General features: G+C 41.3%; 1 protein-coding gene across 1 annotated transcript; it reads left to right on the top strand.

Moving 5' to 3' along the window:
• Nucleotides 1-961: 961 nt before the first annotated feature.
• On the top strand, nucleotides 962-19,782 carry cenpf (centromere protein F). The gene is made up of 38 exons (XM_069693728.1): nucleotides 962-1,147; nucleotides 1,667-1,838; nucleotides 2,048-2,173; nucleotides 3,375-3,445; nucleotides 3,626-3,759; nucleotides 3,952-4,043; nucleotides 4,144-4,417; nucleotides 4,636-4,838; nucleotides 4,965-5,090; nucleotides 5,200-5,328; nucleotides 5,517-5,639; nucleotides 5,764-5,899; nucleotides 5,981-6,110; nucleotides 6,238-6,517; nucleotides 7,328-7,534; nucleotides 7,778-7,986; nucleotides 8,142-8,271; nucleotides 8,550-8,828; nucleotides 9,010-9,597; nucleotides 9,783-9,956; nucleotides 10,120-11,018; nucleotides 11,132-11,343; nucleotides 11,439-11,559; nucleotides 11,647-11,773; nucleotides 11,926-12,037; nucleotides 12,300-12,556; nucleotides 12,663-12,771; nucleotides 12,938-13,143; nucleotides 13,342-13,560; nucleotides 13,776-13,919; nucleotides 14,289-14,478; nucleotides 14,559-14,656; nucleotides 14,744-14,785; nucleotides 15,017-16,120; nucleotides 16,379-16,508; nucleotides 16,726-17,382; nucleotides 17,690-17,811; nucleotides 18,867-19,782. Exons 2-38 carry the CDS (start codon nucleotides 1,677-1,679, stop codon nucleotides 19,053-19,055), a joined length of 8,511 nt encoding a protein of 2,836 aa, XP_069549829.1. The 5' UTR covers nucleotides 962-1,147; nucleotides 1,667-1,676; the 3' UTR covers nucleotides 19,056-19,782.
• Nucleotides 19,783-20,944: the final 1,162 nt, after the last annotated feature.

Raw genomic sequence — 20,944 nt, forward strand, 5'->3', positions numbered from 1 at the left:
AAAGGACACCTACATAATGTTTCTGTTGTTTCTGTAATTTTATCAGGCATGGATATTCTGTTGGAATGCATTTCTAAAATCTGAGCTTCTGGTTATTTCTGTACCATGTCAGTGGAACTCAATAAATGACAGTGTGGCATTTGCTTCATTACTTATTTTCACAACAGAACAACTGTGGAGAAGATTTTCTGCTTCTGTAGTTTCTCATCAGCAGTTTTTCGGTGGTCCATCTGAATCCGTGTTTCCTTAGGTACCAACAAGGCAAGGATCGTGTTTTTTTCCCCTCAGATATGTCATTGGCTGACTTGGTTTTGACAGAGATCAATACCACAGTGACATTAGGGCTGGACTCGCTTAGGTCTAAACAGTGAAGCAGTACTTTTACAGATTTGCATGGTGAGTACTAAAGTCAATTAAATCAGTAGACATCTTCACTTTCTTCCCCTCATTGCCAGACTGATTAAGTTATAAAGCCTCTATAAAACTATTTCACTCCAGTGAACAGTTACGGAGGCTATTTATGGCCTAGAAGTACTGTAGCTGGCAGACCGACTTTGAGGTAATTACAATAATAATTCTGCAGCAGACATCTGCTGAAATTTTATAACTTTAAGCTGATGATCTTAAATATGAAATGCAATTATATACGTTGATTGCTCATGAGCGTCTTTTCCAAGTTTGTTTGGACACGTCCGACAGGAGGACGCCGTGTTGGCGTTGGGCCGAATTTATAAACTCGCGTCACGTGGTGGCACTGTGGAGACAGAAACAAGTAAACCAATCGTATGCGTCGTGTCACGTGACGTCACATATACTAGCCAATGGGCATGGAGCTCAGTCGATCGCGGTGGAGTTTGAATTTTCCAACGAGAACAATCCAAATAGTTGGAGGGTCGATAAAGAAGCGTCGCGCCCGAAGTAAGTGCAGCAACTTCAACTTTAACTTTCTTGTACGAGTCATTTCAGCGTCAAGTGAAACGGTTCGTTCCGTAACACATTTTACAATCTTCAGTCGGTATCTGGTTGATTTTCGATAAAAAAAACATTACAAAAAAAAAAATCACGAGGCCGTTGGCTTTCTTGTTTTCATATGAACGCACGTTCAACGTTTACGTTTGGTCCAACGGAAACTGTTTGCTATGTGCTGGTAATGTCCCACTTTAAATTAACTTTCGCCTCTTAAATAGTTCAGATGTGTTTTAAATAGTTATTTACAAAATAAAGTGGAAATAGTTCATGTGGTCGCATCGTCTGCGTTAGCAACTATCAACTGTACGAACGGAGCTAGCTGGTTTTAGCTAACTGTCTGCACATTTACTCTCCTTACAACTTAAACCTGGTCTTAAAGACAGCCAGCAAACCTTGGTGTTAAAGTTAGTGCTGTTTTTTCGCTATTATAAATATGCATAAGTTATGTTTAATAAGATGTACTTCATCGTATTACAGTTATGGTACACCGTTGTAAATAACGGAAAACGCTGGAGGTTAATTTTACCTCCTCTTAACTCAATCTGTTCTTTCTTGTTTTCTTAAGAAAATGTTTTTAGCACACGGCAGTACATGCAGATGTTAGTATTTACCCTGATGTTAGATATTTGTTTGTTCATAATGGGTATTTGAATCAGCTGCTCGTTCACTGCGCCGGTTCCTGTTTGTGTTTCGTCAGGTTGTAAACCATGAGCTGGGCGGTGGAGGAGTGGAAGGACGGACTTCCAGGGAAAGCCCTGCAGAAGATCCAGGAGATGGAAGTCCAGCTGGACAAACTGAAGAAAGAGAGGACACAGAAGCAGTTTCAGCTGGACGCCGTAGAAGCTGCCCTGCAAAAACAGAAACAAAAGGTCAGTTTTTATCAGTTCTTATAGTTATTGAACTTGTATAGTATAGTTTAATTGATAACATTTTATGTGGGTAGATAAATGAAACTCCGAGTCACTTGGGAACATTACTGACCCTAACGAAAGTGTAAATTCTACCAGAAAAATACCCACATATTTTAAATGAATTTGAGTAATACTTCTATTAATCATCTTTGGGTCCGTTTGTACAGGTGGACAGTGAACGAACAGAGACCTCTGCTTTGAAAAGAGAAAACCAGTGTTTGGTGGAGTCATGTGACTCTCTGGAGAAAGCTCGTCAAAAGACGGTTCATGACCTTGGAGTCAAAGAGCAGCAGGTCAGTTTCTGATGTGATACAAAAACAAGGCATTTCAGCTGCAATTGAAATTTATTAAGCACTGACGGTGCAGTTATTCGTTTTCTGATAAATAACAGCCTGTACAGTGAACCCTCGTTTATCGCGGGGGTTACGTTCCAAATAGAGACCGTGATAGGTGAAATCCGTGAAGTAGTAACCTTTTTTTTTTTACAATTATTATACAATGAAATACTCCATAATACATTGAAACCAAAGAACAAAACCTTTTTACAGGCCCAAGCATTATCATCAATACGAACTGAAGGCTTCAAATTGCTGAGATCGGCACCGCCCCACTGCGACCCGAGTCATTGGATTAGAACGGGAGGAAATGAAAAATGATGATGAAAACAAATACAAAGTACAGTCGGACAAATAGTGACTCGTGTATTTCACTGCTCTTCTGACTGAGCCGCTGCATCCTGACTCCGCTCTGCAGCGGGTCTTTCTTCTAAAGCCGGCGGTGCAGGTGTGGTTTTTCGAGAGAAGAACATAGTTATCGGTAGTTGTTGTCGCTCTTTTTTCTTCTGGGCAAAAAGATTCTTATAAACCGACATGCCACCATCGATTATTTTTAATTTGGCAAGCTGTTTTACGTACGTGTACATATTAAACCGCAACGTTATTGACAAACAGGTAGAGAAGAAGCGGAGAGACTGTTTAGCCAATCAGAATGCAGAACACAATGCACGATGCAAATCCGTGAAGCAGCGAGACCGTGAAAGGTGAACCGCGTTATAGCGAGGGTTCACTGTATTCATATTTCACAGATGTCCTTGAATGTAAATTTGAACCAGGGCTTTTTTTTCTTCTTTTTTTTTAATCTGGAATGTTACACAGTAATTAAAGGGCAGCTCGCTGTCATGTGGCTGTTGAGTAGACAAATAATTACCAGGTCACAATGAAAATTAAGAGAGAGAGAAAGCCAGAGGTAACCATAGCAAGTAAGTTACATATAACCGACCGAGTGGTGTTTTCCCCCCCTGCCATGGGATTATCTGTATGCGTAAATAGAAACGAAATCACACACTCACACAGCCCGATATCCTGCCATCAAACTGATAAAGAAAAGTTCTGTGTTTGATCAAAAAATATCTAAATCTAAATCACTTTGTCTCACCTACACAACCATGTGAAATTTTAAATTCCTGTCCTAACGAAATCCTCTCCCTGGACCAAGGTGAGCTACCTGGATGGGCAGCTTAACTCCTGCAGGAAGACAATAGAGCGACTGGAGCAAGAGCTAAAGAAGTGAGTTCAGTTATGTGTATTATGCAGTCATTTGTATGAAGGCAAAGTGAGTGAGCTTGGTGCTTTGTGAACTGCTGCTTAATGACTGTTTGTATTGTAAACTGTCTTTGACTTGATGAAAATATTTTAAATCCAGACTCCTGAATGGCTTGTGATTCCAGTTATTTTTTATTCGCTCAGGTACAAAAATGAACTGGATCGTTCTCAGCCTGCTGGTTCTTCTTCCTTGTCATCCTCCTCTTCTGAGCTGCAGCTCTACACTACTCCACAGAAGAGTTTCGCAACCCCAGCACCTGTCACAGCCTACAGGCTGGGTATGTCAATTTGTTTTTATCTGCAGTGACTCAAGGAAAGTTATGTACTTAGATTTACTGTCTTTCATCTTTTTTGTGTCTTTGTAAACTTGAATAAAGGGAATTTTTGCATCTGCGTCTCATCATCTGTTCCTACTCTGAAAGAGTTTTTCAGTTTACCTGTCGCATGTAAATTGTGTATGTGTTTCACAGATAATCGACTGGAGGAGCTTCAAGAGAAATACAAGCAAGAGGTAGAAGAAAGAAAAAAGCTGGAGACTGAACTCAAAGTCTCGCAGGTCAAAGTGAGTGTATATATATATATATATATATATATTTTTTATATATATTATTATAATATGTGTTTGTTTCTTTGGAGTTTGTAACTTGTCTCTTCTCCTTTAGCTGTTAAGTCAGTCATCTGTCAGTGTAAGCCACAAGGACATAGCTGCCCGCCAAAGTGGATCTTCCATATTCCCATGGCAACAGCAGGATCAGGCCCACAGCCGCCCGTCTCAAGATGCAATGGAAACGCCTCTGAAGAGACGAGGGACATCCCTGTGGGACGCCCATGAAGAGACACCAATCAAACCCGGCCAGCGAATGAGCTCCTCCAGAGCATTTCAGAGTCCCAGTGGATCCTCTCAGCAGATGGAGCAGCTAAAGACTCTCAACCAAGGTAAATGGTTATAATTTATTTTGTAATTAATACTGTTGGATAGTGTTTAACTTTTTTTTATCAGAGACATATTATGTAACCCTTCACTAAGCATATTTATACCCTTACAGGCTCCAAAGACATCTGAAATGTGTTTAAGTTTATTGTTGCAGAATTTTCACATTTGGGTTTGCATGTGCCCAGCAACAGGATTTTCAATTCTTCTGTTTCTTCATCAGAGCTGCGTGGTCGTGTGTCAGAGCTGGAGAGGAATCTTTCCAATCAGGAGAAGGAAATTCGTAGCCAAGCTTCCAAACTGCAGGAGCTACAAACTCAACTGAACCAGGCCCGCAAAGACCTCATTGAACGGGACAGAGACCTGGCCAAGACCAGCCAGGAGCTGAGTCAGGTCACAGACAGACACCAGCAGGTCGAGGCCAAGGTAGGACAGATAGTTTTTGTTTTATATTTGCTTGGTTGCATATTTCACATCAGAAAAGATGAGTAAAATAAAACAAAGGAAATAGATGACAGCGATGATTGAATTGTTGCTGTGGATTGTTTGTAGTGTTCATTGGTTGAGCAGAAGCTGAAACAAGTCTCAGAGGAAATGAATTGTCAGAGGCACAACGCTGAAAGCTGCAAACGAGCCCTGGAGCAGAAACTCAAGGACCAAGAGAGAGACACTCAAAAGGTGCAACAGTGTGGAGCTGTATCATCATTAAGCCTTCAATCCTTTTAGGTTTTACTGAAGATTAAAAGTTACAATATGTTTAATCCTATTTCTTTTATTTTCTGTGTAGGAGCTAGCCCAGCTACAGAGTTCCCACAAGGATTTGGATCAGCAGCTGAACCAGACCAGAACCAAGCTAACGCAAGAGATTCAACAGTCCAAAAAAGACTACAACGTACTGCAGGCTGATATGGAGAAGGTAGCTTTTTAACATCACTGTTAGATGCTGTCTTGACTGAAAGCATCCAATATCTCACTTGTACAGCATGTTAGCAGCTGGTCATGTTAAAGTAAAATTGCATCCAGTAAAAAATACACATCTGATAAAAAAAATTAAAAGTTACTGCATTTGTACTTGACATTTATGTCTCATGTGCTCCTTTCCAGATGTGCTTCCAGAAGAGTCAGACAGAGAAGGAGATGGAGGAGCAGAAACATAAACTGCTGAGGTCAGAGCAAATCCTCCAGGCCAGCCAGAACAAAGAGCAGGACCTTCGCAAGAAAATGGAGGTGGGTCACTTTTAGGTGTAAATCCATTTTCTGTAATGGGGAATTGACAGCCTTCATTTGTTTTAAAGTTCATGTCCTAACTTTGTGGCCAATTCGATCTGTGCACATTTCTTTGTCCCTTCAGGAGCTGCAGAGGGAGAAGAACACTGTGACCGTCCAGCTAGACCAGAGCAGCAGACGCCTGTCTCAGCTGGAAGAAGAAAAGAAGAGTTCAGAACAGAGTCTCAAACGCACCCAGGGACTCCTCGATGATCTCAAAGGTAAATTAATATTAGGAGTGACAGAAAGAGAATTATCTGAGGTTACCTTAGTGTTCACGGATTTGTTGTTTTGGTCTTCAGCAAAATCAGAGGGACAGACAGAAGAGCTGAAGAGACTTCAGTCTGAACTGGAGCAGCAGACTCAGGCTTCAGGACGAGATCTGGATAACCTGAAGAAAACACTCTGCGATGCAGAAACTAAACATGACAGGTAAACATAGTTTTACTGCACAGAAACGGAAAGTTACTCACTTATATTAAATATTAAAGATGTTTATTTATCTGTTATGTATAAAATTTTGCTTTTCAGTCATTGTAAATATTTTATAACACTGTAGGTCTCAGAATGAACTCCAGAAGCAGAAACAAGAGACAGAGAGGCTGAGCAACAGGGTGACAATCCTGGAGAAGGAGAGCCAAGAGCTGAAATCCAGTCTTACTACGAGCCAGAACGTGTGTACGACACTAAAACAAGAACATCAGGCTCTGCTGGAGTGGAAGACTGAGAAAGAGACCTTAATTAATGAAACTGAAGCGGTTCAAAAGGAGCTCACTGACAAAATGAACAACTTGGAGAGCAGTCTCAGCTCACAGAATGAGACTAATGATGAACTTAAGGTCGGTGCAGTAGTTTCCATTCAGTTTCATACAGTTGTTTCTGGGGGGGTAGTTCGATCTGAAAATGAAGTTAACGAATGACTGCAATCAGTGGAAGGCTATGAAAAGATATTAAAGCAGTACTTTAAAACTTATAGTTTGCTACAGGGGTTGTATTTACCTCTCACAAAAGTGAAAATGGATCTTTTCCAGGGATCCTCGTGCATTCTTAATCATGAAATTTTAGTAGATGATAAATTGTCATCCAAATAATTGCAATTAACAATTTAATTATTTTTTTCTGTTCAATTCTTTTGATGTGAAAACAGTAATGGAAGAATGACATTTCTTTTGGCTCATCGTGCCGTCTATAAACAAATAAATGAAGATGATTCTTGATACCTCAGTTAGTCTGCAGTTCTTCTAGCCACCAACTATGTCACTGTACATGTGACATGATGACAGTGGTGCTGGAAGAACAACAACGTTTGCACTGATTGGACATCCACATAAAAAGTAGAGAATTTTCTTTTTAAAAACATTTAATGTGAAAATTATGACTTATGTTTCTCAGTTCGTATGTTGTATTATACTGATGATTAACATTAATTACAGTTTGGTTTGGAGATTCTGTGGGCTGATGCCAAAACATGTTCATTATGTTTTAAATTTTTGTCTGTTACCATCCCATAAACCTTTCTAAAAATGTGTGGATATAAAGTCAACAAGCATTGGAATGAGAAATATGAGAGTCTACAAAATCCAAGCAACGACAGTAGTCTTTAAGTATATGAACCTTTACCCTGAATGCTTTTCCTTTAATTATTGCAGAAGAAGCTCATGTGTGTGGAGGGAGACAAGGCCGGTCTGTCTGCTCACATCGATTTGTTAAAAGGAGAACTCCTCAACAAGAGCGCAGAGCTGGAGGAGAAAGAGCAGCAGTACATGGAGCTTCAATCTCAGCTCTCTGAGGCTGGACAGAAGCACACTAAAGACCTGGAGAATGTTCATCTGCAAGTGACTCGGTTTGAAGCACAGGTGATTTTGTAATATTATTTATAGTATTTAGTCTCCAAAATATCCCTGTTAAAAACATTGCGCCTCCCCCTTTTTTTGTTGTTGTAATAATTGCTCTTTAGACTTTTTCAGATTTTGGACCTCTTTTAAAAAATGTTTTTGACCGAATCAAAATCAATGTGATCAATAGATATTGATTCACTTCATAGTCAGCACCAGTTGAATCGTCCTTAATGGTCTAGTGCTATTTATTTTTTTGACCAGGTCAAAGATCTGGAATTACAATTGCAAAAGGAAATCACTCGATCAGAGCTGTCTGAGAGGACAAACGTAGAGCTGAGGGAGGAGCACCAGGCAGCCTGCGACCTGGTTCACTCCAAAGAGCAGCTGATAGAGCTGGGCCACGCTGACATCAGCCAGCTCAGGGAAAGCCTTGTACAGGCCACCGCACAACAGGAAAAGCAAAATGCCAGGTGGGAGTCTGTATTAAACTGTTTTTCTATCATAACAACGCTGCTGTTTTATGGACCTTATGTTTCTGTTTTTCTAAGAATGTGCCATAAAGGCGCTAATTCAACCCAGTTGAAACCCCTGTGTTCCCTGACTTTCATCTCTTAATTTCTTCTAGGTTGGTCGAAGAGAAAGCAGCCCTACTTCAGCAGTGTGAGGAAAGTGTTTCAGCGAAGGCCGAGGAGACTGAGCTTATCAGACTGCAGATGGAGGAGGCACAGCAGGAGCTGCTGCTCACCAAAAACAAGGTCTGTTCCTCTGACCTTGAACTGCATTTGAAGCTTTTTAACAGATTTCTTATTGTTTGTTCTTGTCAAGTTAGTCTTTTGTTTACTTCTTTCATTGATGTGTTAATCAGTTCTTGAAGTAAAAGTTTTGGAGTAAATGGCAAGTCAAAGGTTACAACCTTTTGTGAAAATGATTATTTCTAATTGTTGCCACTATGTCAGAAAGGAGTTCTATAAAAGCAAATCATGAGGCGGTAGATAGTGTAGCGTCATAGTTTGATTTTCTGTTTACGTTTCAGATCAGTTCCATGGAGCAGTTCCTGAAGGTCCAGGAGCATCTGGGAGCTGAGCTGCAGAAACAAATTAAGACAATGTCAGATGGCAAGGAGGAACAAAGGAAGAAGTATGAGAAAAAATCAGAGGAGATCAAACAATTAGAGAAGGAGCTGAAGGATCAGCGGAGCCAGTCAGACGAAAAGGAGAAGCAACGCCGAGAGGCTGAATCTCTGATATTGTCTGTGGAGAAACAAAAGGCTGAGCTGGAAAATGCAGTTCAAGAGATGAAGAAAGAAACCGAGGTAAAATATTTCAAGTTTGTATTGTTTAGTTAATTCTAAGTAAAATGCTAATTTTACTGAATTTATCTTCATCTTATTTTTGAGTTATGTTTGCAGTTAGTCTGTGTTACATACTGTGGATACGCACCTGTGCTTCTCAGACAAAACAAACATAAATCTTTTATTTTTTATTTTTATTAAGATCCTCCAGCATGGTCACACTGAGAAGATCAACACCCTGATGGAGCAGATTTCTTCCTTAGAAGAGAAGGTAGCCGTGAACAAAGAAGCAGCAGAAAAACTCCCAGCCTTGCAGGAGGAACTGGATGCCATGAATCAGTCCCACGCTGACCTTAAAACGTCTCTCAAAGCTCTTGAGAGGAGTCACTCATCCACAGCTGAGATCAAGTCCAACCTAGAGAATATTCTGGCCGAGAAAATTAAGCTGATCTCTGCTTTGGAAGAAGAGATGAAAGGCCTCACAGAGAAGATGAGGAAGGAGTCAGAGAGTCACGCTTTGGAGATTGAAAAGTGCTTCAATAAAGACAAAAGCCTTACAAAGCAGCTCGAAGCCGCTAAGAAATCATTAACTGCTGCCACGGTAGAATCAGGTTCTTGTCGGGAGGAGTTCAAGACCATGAAGGCAACTCTCTCTGCTGCTTCGAGTGGCTTGGAAGAGAGAGACAACACAATAAAGAGTCTGAAGGAGAAGCTTCATACAGCAGAGGCAGAGCTGGCCAAAACCTCAGATCTCCTCAAGGAGAAGGTGAACGCCATGAACAAAATCAAGGTTGGTTGCTTGTGGATTATTGGTTATGTTTTGGGCCTTAAATGTCTCCAATCTTCTTACACAGTGAAAGCCGCTGCTATCGTATTGGTCTTATCTGGTTGAGGGTAATATAGCAAATAGTTATTAATGAAGATAATCGGAGCCTTCTGAGTTTTTTAATGATTATCTCTATCGATCCAATCAAGGTGCAGCTAGAGATGCTGCAGATGGATCTCGAAGACAACGAGACAGCCATGAACTGTTTTGACAATCAGGTGGAGGAACTGAAGGGAATCATAGAGTCACTAAAGGCTCAGCTCACTCAGAACCAGATCCACATGTCTGACATGGAGGCCAGACTGGAGGAAAGCAAAGCCCAGGTTTGGTCACTATTTTTCACTGGCAAGCTCACTAGGCATCATTTTCCACACATTTTGATCAAATCTAAAATGTACCTAAAGACTCCTACCTAGTCTGTAGCAGAGGGACAAAATCATATGATTTAAGTACGATGCTGTCTTTAATAAATTACTCTATTTTCAGGTCTCTGTCTTGGAAAGCCGTTTAGATGAGGCTGAATCCCAGAACTCTCAGCTGGAGACGCAGTATGTCACAGCCAAGGAGGAGCTGGTGGAGAGGAGCTGTGAAGTTAGTCGTCTGGAGGAGGATGCTGTCAAACGAAACCAGCTGGAAGAGTGTGTTGCCACATTAGAGTCTAAACTCAGTCAGATGACAGAAGAAAACGGCCAGTTAGAGACAACTCTCAGGCAGAGCATTCAAGACAAAGACAACAATTTCAACCAGTTACTCCAGGAGAAAAACAACCTTGAGACTTCTCTGAAACAGTTAGTGGATGACAAAGAGCAAGTTGAAGCTGAAATTATTCAGGTAAATGCAGAGAAGAAGCAGCTAGAAGTCCGTGTAGACAGATTATCTGAGGAGAACAAACGGCTGCAGACCAACGTTAAGCAGTTAACTGAAGAAAACAAACAAATAGAAGCCAGGATTGATGAAATGACTGCTAAGAAACACGAGGCTGAATCAGCCCTTAGTCAGGTCACTGACGAGAAAGCCCAGCTTAATGTTACCCTGAATCTGATGAATGAAGAAAAACTCCAAGTACAAGACAAACTCTGGACATTAACCTCTGAGAAAAGTGACTTGATTGCTAACTTGAATCAAGTCGTAGAGGAAAAGCTTCAGATGGAATTAAACTATAATCAGATGTCTGAAGAAAACGTTACACATAAGTCTAGTCAAGTAACTGAAGAGAAGCTGCATTTACAAGAAAGCATAGAGAGGCTGGAAGGTGAGGTGGCTTCTCTTAGAGAGGAGAACGAGTGTGTCCAGCGCTCACTCTTGTCCTCAGAACAAAGGTGCCAGAGGCTGATGGAGCAGCTTGAGATGAGGGACAAGAGGCCTGAGCAGGACAACCAAGAACTGTATGTATTTTTGTCTGTTTTACACTTCGAAGTTTACATTTGTTTCTATACTTAAATTCTTCAGTGTTTGTTAATAATAACATAAATGGTTTAACTTTCATGTTGCATCACAGGAGCCAGCAGTTTGAGGCAGAACAGGCTGAACTGCATCAGAAGCTCGCGGTCCTACAGGAGGAGCTGACTGTGTTTAAGCAGAAGTATGATGCATTGTTGGAACAGGTGCACCAACAACAGAGCCTCATAAAGCAGCTCTCACAATTAAAGGACACCCAGAACCCAGCAGAGGAAATCAGCCACATGGAGTCTGAGAAGACAGAAGTTAGTGGTGAGTGTAGACCGGAAGTACATTAAACCTGTTAATGAAACATGGCTTCTTAAATGTGAATACATTAATTCATATTTCTGCTATTGTTTCCAAAGCTGAAGCAGCCGGACAGATTGATGTCGAGCCAACACTCAGTGCCAGTGTCGGTCCCAGTACGGAGCTCCTTCCAGTAAAGGAACAGCTTATGGTGTCTAGTGAACAGTCTGAAGCTTTCAGGTACTCGGAGTTTCGTAATCATCAAAAATAAAGAATTACTTTGTGTTTTATGATGTGAAATATAAATGTGACCTTCTGCCCTGGTAGTGAGACAGAGCTGGTCTCTGAGGTGGACATCACTGAGCAAGATATGACACAGGAACAACTGGAGGAGAGGAGGGCATGTACAGCTGATGTGATGAAGGAGGAGGAGGAGGAGCTACTTCATCAACAGGTAGAAAACAGTTATTCCAACAGTAGTTTTCATGATGCTACCACAAGTTTAAAATGTGTCTGCTCTTAAGAAAGAGTTATATTTCTATGAATGCATAACTGTTATTGTTGGGTATGTTTTCATTAATCTTGACATTATAATCTTCATTACAGGTCTTTGAAGACAGCTGTAGTCCCAGAGATGTCCTTGAAAATGAGCCTGTAATCTGCAACGGGTCTCCAGCGTCCTCCTTCCAGAGTGAGATGAGAGAGCTGAAATCCTCTGGTGAGTAATTTGCTTTTCCACACTGATCTCATACTTTAGATTTAGGATTTCAGTGCTTTTGGTCGCTATAATTACAATTCAACCTTTCAGGGAGGCATGATTTAAAAACATTTTTAAACTAAGCATCATATTATTCTGTTTTTTTCGAATAAAAGCATCACACTTTGTCAATTTGCATGTTTTCTACTTCTCACTATGAATCACAACTTAGGTGAGTGTTAACAAATACAATTTATTTAAACACACGTCTGTCTGTCATCAGCAGAGTCATCGCAGGTACAAGAGGACCTCAACCATTACAAGGAAATGAACTCAAAGCAAGAAAATGAACTTGAGACCCTGCGCTTAGAGTTTGACTTCCTAAGTTCTGACCTCGAACTGAGAAATGAGATGACATCTGAAATGAAAGTCCAAGTTCAAAACTTGGAGAAGAAAGTTCACGCTGCAGAAGAGGAGGCACGTGATGCAGCAAATCAGCTGAGCATCGCTTCGGAGGCCAAGAAGGGCCTTGCTGACGAGGTAGGAAGAAGAAATAGCAGAAGGCCAGACATCATTTCTGTGCCAGTGTCAACATGGAATCATATTCTTGGATGTCTTTTTATTAATACTTTGTGCTCATATTTAGTTGACCCGGCTGCTGCAGGAGAAGGAGACATTAACTCTACAACTGCAAACAGCTAACTGCCAGCTCACTGACGTTATGGAGATGCTGGAAGGACTTGAGATGACCAAAGGTGTCTATTTTTCCTGAGATATTTTAAATCATGAGGAATTGATCTCACATCATAGTCTGAAACGAGGTGTTAAATGTTTTGTAAATGCAGAACTGAAAGTTTCCATTCAAGGTTGTACTTTGTTGTTCTATTTTGATATTGATTCCATGTTTTCTTGTATCCGCAGGTGGTTGGGATGAGAAGTTTCTTCAGCAGGAGAGCGAGTTGAAGAGGGTTCGCTCTGAGAAAGCTAACCTGGAGCAACATATCCTGGGAATGGAGTCTGAGCTGGAGACCATGCAGGTGGAGAGGGCCAGACTGAAGGAGGAAATGGAGACCCAGAAGAGGACGTGTTCAGGCATGGAGCAACAGATAGAGACTCTCACGACAGAGGTGAGCACTCTGTCAAAAGCCTGTGAACTAAAATATCAAAATAAGTAGTACATTTATTGAGAGAAAAAAAAACAACTAATTACAGTAGTATTTACCCTCAAGCTGTTCACTATTCCCGTGTGCGAACATATTGAATTGTCTTGTAAGCTCAATGTTCACTCTGCTGAGTAACCACTCTACATCTTATTATATCTCCAGACAACCCAGCTGAGGTCTGAACTTGTGTCTTGTTCTGAAGAGCGAGATGAGTTGAGCCAGTCTTTGGGCCAATCGAGAGAGAAAGTTCATAGTCAGGAGAAAACTAACTGTGACACCAGAAACCTAATTTCCATCCTGGAGGACGACATCAGAGCAGGAAGGAAGGAATACGAAGCCCTGCTAAGCAGCATGGAGAAACTGAAAACAGATAGGCAACAGGTATACACAAGGAAAATTCAACAAACGGCTAAACCCTCCAGGATCAACAACCAGTAAAGCACCGGGTCGTTCTCCTTGTGTTCTTGATTTTTAGTTCAGAATATAGCAACAGGTTTGATTAAATCCATGTGTGCTAAATGTCTTCTGTTTGCTTACTGTTGATGTTTCAGGGTAAGTTTTCCACTAAAAGTTCATCCCTTTTCTTTCACATAAAGCTGGTGGAGCAGGTTAAGATGCTGGAGCAGGCAATCTCTGAACAGCAGGGAGAAAGAGAGGAGCTTATTGGCCATCTTAACCAAATTCAAGAAGATCACACCTCCTCCAATGAAAACACCGAGTCCATGGTCGGCAAGATACAGGTGAGGAGAAAGATGACAAAGCATCTATATTAAGGACGGTTGTCTGCAGGGAATCTGCTTTTGCATTGCTCTTTATTTCAGTGTTCTAGATGGCATTTATTTCTCTTTTTGTAAAATAGTAGAAAATCCCTCTGAAGTTTGAGTGTTCAACTTTGTTTGAATAGTGTCTTCAATTCCACCTAAACGTCTGTCAAATCCCTTATGTTCAGTAAAACACAGATACAATAAATTTAAAAACTAGGACATTGAAACCCTGTGGAGATTTAGAGGAGATAGGCCTCCGAGTCCTTTTACCACAGATTCTTTTTAAACAAATAATGTTTGGTCCTAACTCTCCTTTTCCTTGTTTCCCTCCTGTTTTCCCCGAAGGCTTTAGAGGGAGAAGTGTGTCAACTTTCACAGTCTCTAGAGTCCTCTCTACTCGAAAAAGGAGAGATTCTGACCCACCTGAACTCCACACAAGATGAGGTCCGGCAGATGAAAACAGGCATTGAGAAGCTGCAGGTCCGCATCGAGTCAGACGAGAGGAAGAAGAAGAAGATGGGAGAGCAGCTCAAAGGTGACTCCTTAACACCTTCGGTAATTCCATTACATCTTGAGTTTTGTCAGGTGTTTGTCTAAATGTGACCGTTTCTGTAGCTGCCCACAGAAAGTTTGACTCCCTGCAAGATCGCATTGATGCTCTGGAGCGAGAGAGGGAAGACGGAGAGCAAAATCTAGAACAAGCTGTGCTACAGGTAAACTGTCGCAACCATTCAAAAAGTCAAACGATAACCACGGTGTCTTTCTGGCATTGACTTACAACTAATTTTGATTTTCTATAGGCTGAAACAGACAAAGCTGAGCTGGAGGAGGAAAAGGAAAAGGTACTCTCAAATTTATCAGTTTGGCTATCTAATGTCCCTCTCTGTGTATTTCTGATGTTTCTATTTATGTTCTAATAGAAAACTATGACTGTTCTTGTAAACCAAGCAATATATTAATCACACTTTCCCCTCACCGTCATTCTCATCCTTTCGTCACTCCTGATTTTGTTCCCCCGTCTTTGACTTTGTCTCCTTTTATAAACTCCTACTGCTTGTATTCCTGACCTTCAGGTGGAGGAAGAGAAGAAAGAGCTCAGTGAGAAACTATTAGAGCTCTCTGCCACGCTGGACACCCTGAGATATGAGAAAGAACATCTGGAGAGAGAACTGGAAATAAAAAACAGAGCGTTAGAGGAACTGAAGGCAGCTAAGGAGGAGCTGGAGAGAGGACTGGAGAAGGCTGAGGTTGATCGAAGAGAAGAAGAGGAAAGACAGAAATGCAGGGTGGAAGAGTTGGAGAAAGGAATGAGAGAGGAAGCAGAGAGACAAATTCGACAAGTAAATGACCTCCAGGTACAGCTGGAAGCCTCTCGACAGAGAGGGATTTCACTTGAACAGAAGACCTCAGATATAGAAGGGGAGAAAGAGAGGCTGCAGAGTCTGTTGGTAGAGTTGGAGAAAGAGAAACAACGTCTGCTGAGTTCTCTGCAGGACTGGCAGACCGACGGAGAGAGGCTCCTCGCTCAGGGAGAGGACTGGAACAGGGATAGAGGCAACCTGAAGACCCATATTAAGGCTTTGGAAGAAGAAATAAGGGAGCTTAAAACACTCATCAAAGCTAAAGAGGAAGAGAGAGACATTTTGGAAAAGGAGAGGGAGAAGGAGGCAGATGAGAGACAAGCCTCAATAAAATCCATCTCCTCTCTGATGGCAGTGAAAGAACAGATAGAGGGAGAAAACAAACAGCTGCTCGAGGAAAAAGAGAAACTCCACTTAACCCTGTTATCATTAGAACAAGAGCGAGATGACCTGCGCTGCACTCTGGCATCTGCAGAAGAGAAAGAAAGACTCGATCAAGAGAGGAGTGTGTTAGCAGGGGAGAAAGAAAAGCTTCAATTGGGCCTCTCCTTAGTGGAGAAGGAGAAAGAGAGAATAGGGGAGGAGAAAAATAAGTTGGAGGCTGAAAAACAAGAACTGCAGTCATCCCTTTCTCTGATTGAAGAAGAGAGAGAAAACCTGTCCTCAACTCTGTCTTCACTGGAACATGAGAAGCAAAGGCAAAAAGAGGAGAGAGACAAACTCGGAGAAGAACAAGAGAGGCTTCAGAAAACACTTGTCTCTATGGAAAAGGAATTGGAAACGCATCAACTTTCTATCTCTCAACTCCGCGAACAGGTATATGAACACACAGACACAATCCACTTCTGTTTAAGTATAAAGACAGGAAACATGTGGCCAGTTATAGTGACAATGTGCACACGTGTTGGGAGGTTGAAACGCTCTAAAATAACTAGACAGGCTGCCAACCTCTCAGCATTTTAATTAAAAAGATATTGGCTTATTGAAAATGAGGGCATTATGTGCGATGACTACTAATGACACATGTGAGGATTATTTTCCTTTTAACACCACATCACTGTCCATCCCTTCCAGGTGTCTGAGTTAACATCTCGTGCTGCCCGTCTGTCTAAAGAGAGAGACTCTGCCCTGAGCAGGACCAATCTGTGGATGAAGACCTGCAAACAGCTGGAGCAGGAGAAGAATATGCTATTAAACTGCTCAGGTGTGCACAGTGATTTTCAATTCTATTTTAAAAACCTGTTCACAGTTTTTACATTGTAAACTGTTCACAGAAGTAAGGCTGCTCGTTGACTTTTTCACTCCGAATTTACTTTTTTTTTTTCTAACTCTTTTTAGACTATCACCAGAAAGTGTAGTTGAATCCTTCTTTTTTTTTTCTTCTTTTTTTTTTTTTAACATGGGCAACATCTATGTTTCAGGAGAAGGAAAGAGCAGCGACGAGGTGCAGACTGAGGTGACCCAGCGGAAGATGGAAGCTGAGGAAAAAAAGAAAGAAGTGGAATACCTGAAGCAGAAAAACAAAGAGGTGAAGGACCTTACAGCTGCCCTCGATGGAAAGAGGAAGGAAATGGAGAAGAAGGATAGAGAGCTGGAGGAGACAAAGAGTGAGCTGGATGAACTGAACAAACTTCTGGAGGAGAAAAGCAGAGAGGCTGACGAGATCATGGATAAATACTGCAGCCTGATGATTAAAGTCCACAAAGTGGAGGAGAGCAACGAAGCTCTGAAAACACGACTGGAACAGATTACTGCAGACCAACGAGCTAATGATGCTAACACGAGCAGCACCGACAGCCGCCGGCGCTCACCAAGGAAGTCTCCCTCCAAACACCAGGAACACAAGATGAACGACAACACCGAGAACATGGCTCCGCCAACTCCTCAGAGGTCTCCTCAGGGGTCAGCTTCAGGGAAACGAGGTCACCGGGACATCAGTGGCAAAGACGGTGCTCAGGAGGCCCTGCACAACCTGACAAAGAAGATCAAAGCCAACGCCATCACTACACCCCAACCAAGAGCTGGACAGGAAGAGGATGAGTTCAGACCAGAGGGACTTCCTGAGCTGGTGCAGAGAGGTTAGTGTCGGGTGGTATCCCAATGAGGCTACAATGCGATTACAAGTTCACAAAGGCACCTCCTGTTGGTTTTCTGGTCCATTGTTTTGAGTTTTAAAAGTCTTGCCTCTCTAGTGAATTAAACATAACATGCTCTGCTTTACCAAAGTATAAATCTACATCCTGCAGCTCTCTCCTCAGATGCAATTGCACAAAAATAATAAATCACAGTGTGGGATTGTAGTTCATGGAACAAACCACTAGATTTGCCCTGATTAGTATTATTCTCTGTAAGGAAAACAAAATTAAGTCATCATTTGTCCCTCAGGGTTCGCTGATATTCCTCTGGGGGAGGCCAGTCCATTCATAATGAGGAGAACCATGGCGAAGCGCTCTAGTCCTCGGCTGGCCGCCAGGCAGGGTGTTCCCACATCTGCACCTGATGGCAAGGTGAGCAAAGCATCCATCTCACACAGACTCAGCACAGTACTCCTCTTGTTCCACTTGTCCCCAGCAGGCAGCTTCACAATACATAAACTCAATAGGCATGTTATTATGTCTACTCTCTACATTCAGTCTGCAGGGTAAATCAATGTGTTGTAAACCATGAGGTCTGATTCCAGACATATGGCCGAACAGGAGGGAAAGGGGTGAACAGACCTTAGTGTGAGCTGCTGGTGTCTCTGTAACAGTGATGTGTGATATGTCCATCTGACTGTCCAGCATTCCTGTAACTCTTTGCATGCTCTGTTAACATTGTTATTACTTCTTGTTTATGCAACAACTGTTCACCGTATGTTTACAAAATATGAGCTGTTTAGATTAGATTATTTTTTGGGTCTGATTAACACCTGAAACAATTTCCAGCGGTCAGAAGTCCCTTTAATCACCAGTTCTGAAGAGGACATGTCACATATGTCACTATTACAGAGCACAATTAATAATTTATGAAGAGCTAAACAAAATGAAAAAAAATTAACATATAATGTTTTTCCTTACTGAATCAGCCTCCATCCCTGCTGAAATACAACAGCTCATAATATCCACTGTAGTATCACTGTAAAGGCAGTGACACTCTTGTGCCGTCATAGAAAGTGGGCGTCGTACGTTTGAGGTCATCTGATGGAAGTCAAGCATCCTTTTCCAGTTGACTGAACAGAATTCACAGAGCAGGTGACTCCATATTAACTTCCGCCAGCTGTCTAGGTCAGTATGTAAGCATTAGTGTAGGTTGCTGGGCCCCTAAGATGTCTACAGAATATCCGGATCCCCCTACCACCTCCACTGGTGGGTCACTCCAGGTCAGTGAAGCAGTGTTGGATTTAAAGGATGTAGAGGTTTGAGGTCAGAGAGGTAAACAGGAAAGAATGTCCTGTTTGACTGAACCTCCGCTGTATGACACATATTTGCTGTAATACACTGAAGTGTTGCTGTCAATAAAATTTCTGCTTCTCTTACATCTCTAATCTTGCTCTTTTCTTTTTATTCTTTTTCTTTTTTCACAGGATTTGGGGCCCCTAAATCTCCAAAGTCCCTCTGCTGCTATGGCAACAGACAGCTCTAACAGGAAGTGTCTTTCCCCGAGTAAAGAATCTATACGTCGTTCACAGAGTTTAAGGAAGTCACCAGAGCAGAGAGAGAAACAACTTTTAAGAGAGCAAACGCAACAAAGAGATGACTGCCACGTCCAGTAGATCAGTGTAGTCACACAGATATAAACACAAAATATCAACACTCCATGTTTCAAAAAAGATTCATTGACTTTTAAAGACACATTTTTTTAAAAGTAATATCACACCTGAATATGGCTGACACTTAAAATGCACCTTTTCTTTTTTGGGGGTTGGAGAGCTGTGTGTGCGTCTCATTTCCTGTTACATCTCACTTAAACACACTTCACCTGTTGTTCTCTGTTCTCTGCTGGAAGTCACAAGAAACTAAAGAAAGCAGTAAACGTAGTAGAGTGAGCTTTTTATTTTTCTATAACATTTTTATGCCTCAATAATAAGCCAGCCGTGTGCGGTCGCTGTCACATCTTTATAGCTTTGTATATTTGTTACAGCTTCTCTGTTTCATTACCGCTGACCTACTGGACTTGCTTTATTTTCTTTTGTACTGTTCATGACGTGTTTGTGACAAATATCATTTTGTGAATCTTGTATATTGCAGATGATGTCTGCAGTAATGACGCCCACTGCTTCATCCATCTAGTAGTCCTGTAACTTATCACCTGAATGCTAATGGCAGCTTAGATATATTTAGATTTTCTGTTAACTATTTTGTGTTTTTTTTATTTTATTTTTTTTTATATATAGTTGACCAAATGTAAGTTGTTTTTTGTATATCTTTGCATTCTGTTATTTCAGCACTGATCAATCTTAATGAACATTGTAAGTAGTTAATGATTCTTAATAGCTTTTTTACTAAACCTATTTGAACTGCTTCCAACATCTGTGGTCTCTTTGTCACACACATAGGAGCCTTGCTGCAATTATTTGATGATAACCTTTAAAAAGTTTCACGAAGTATGATCAGGTGAGTACGTGTGTAGCTAAATATGGACACACTGCACTCCACCACCACAGGGTGGAGAACCTGAGCTGGCTGGAGGAAGGTTGTAGGTTTGCAGGGCATTGTGGGAGCGCTGACGGGGGAACTGTGAAAGTAATGGGCAATGCAGGATAAATCTCAGACAAATTAGTTTTTGGTCAGTGGGGAAAATAAAACCTGTAGTGGGACCATTTTATTGAGTTCCCAAGGCTGGGACAGAAACTCTAAAATTGTTTAAAACTGGATTAAAAGAGAAAAACGTTGAGTTTCGTTCAGTCAACTGTGAATGCACGTTTTTAACAAGCAAAGCTCGATTCACACCCAAACTTCAAGCACACTCGAGAGTTTGCTCCTACGACGTGTTTTATGTTACTTTACAGGAGACAGTTGAGAAATACAGTAATGTCTTCATGATGGAGTGTGATAATCATATCTCAAAATGTCTTGTAGCTCCATTTACCTAACAAACATCTCTTTATGAAACTATTTCTAATCTTAAACTCACAATGAGCTGACCACACTGGATGTCTGATTCTTCACATATTTAACTTTCTTTTTTTTTTTACCTTTTTATTGTAGTTTAGTGTATGTTTTGGGACATTTTTGCCTCATTTTTTGTACAGCAGTGTAGACAGACAGAAAACATGGGGAGCGCAGGAAAGGCCGGGCCGGCCAGGGGTCAAACTGGGGTCTTAGCTGCTGAGGGCACCTGTATCAGTCAGCCATCACATTCCCTCTCATTCACCATTTAACTGAAACGGCAGATTATTGTGGCAATCCAAATTATTGAACTCATTTAACCTAGAAACTCTTTTATGATCTTAAGTGAATACAATTTTATGAAAACATTTCAACTAAAAGCCCTGGTACACAGTCAAAGAAAGCTTATTGCATATTGAAAACATAGTCTTGAGCTCAATACTGCTGAAACTCATCGTTTTCTCCAGAAAGGCCCACAAGTACAATTATTTAACCCCTAAAGTATATTTTTTGTCATGACTTTCAATAAATGTTCCTGGTAGTGTTTTACAGG

This window comes from Brachyistius frenatus, unplaced genomic scaffold, assembly GCF_029030835.1.
Source record: "Brachyistius frenatus isolate BFR_SWC_R1_liver_20210118 unplaced genomic scaffold, ASM2903083v1 Contig_15, whole genome shotgun sequence".
NCBI classification, from domain to species: Eukaryota; Metazoa; Chordata; class Actinopteri; family Embiotocidae; genus Brachyistius; species Brachyistius frenatus.

Excerpts from the sequence above, each read along its gene's own strand:
- cenpf (XM_069693728.1), top strand. The coding sequence starts at position 1,677 with ATGAGCTGGGCGGTGGAGGAGTGGAAGGACGGACTTCCAGGGAAAGCC. Across the intron at positions 3,760-3,951 it reads TGTCACAGCCTACAGGCTGG|ATAATCGACTGGAGGAGCTT; the intron begins GTATGTCAATTT and ends TGTGTTTCACAG. Across the intron at positions 16,121-16,378 it reads TCTCTCAACTCCGCGAACAG|GTGTCTGAGTTAACATCTCG; the intron begins GTATATGAACAC and ends CATCCCTTCCAG.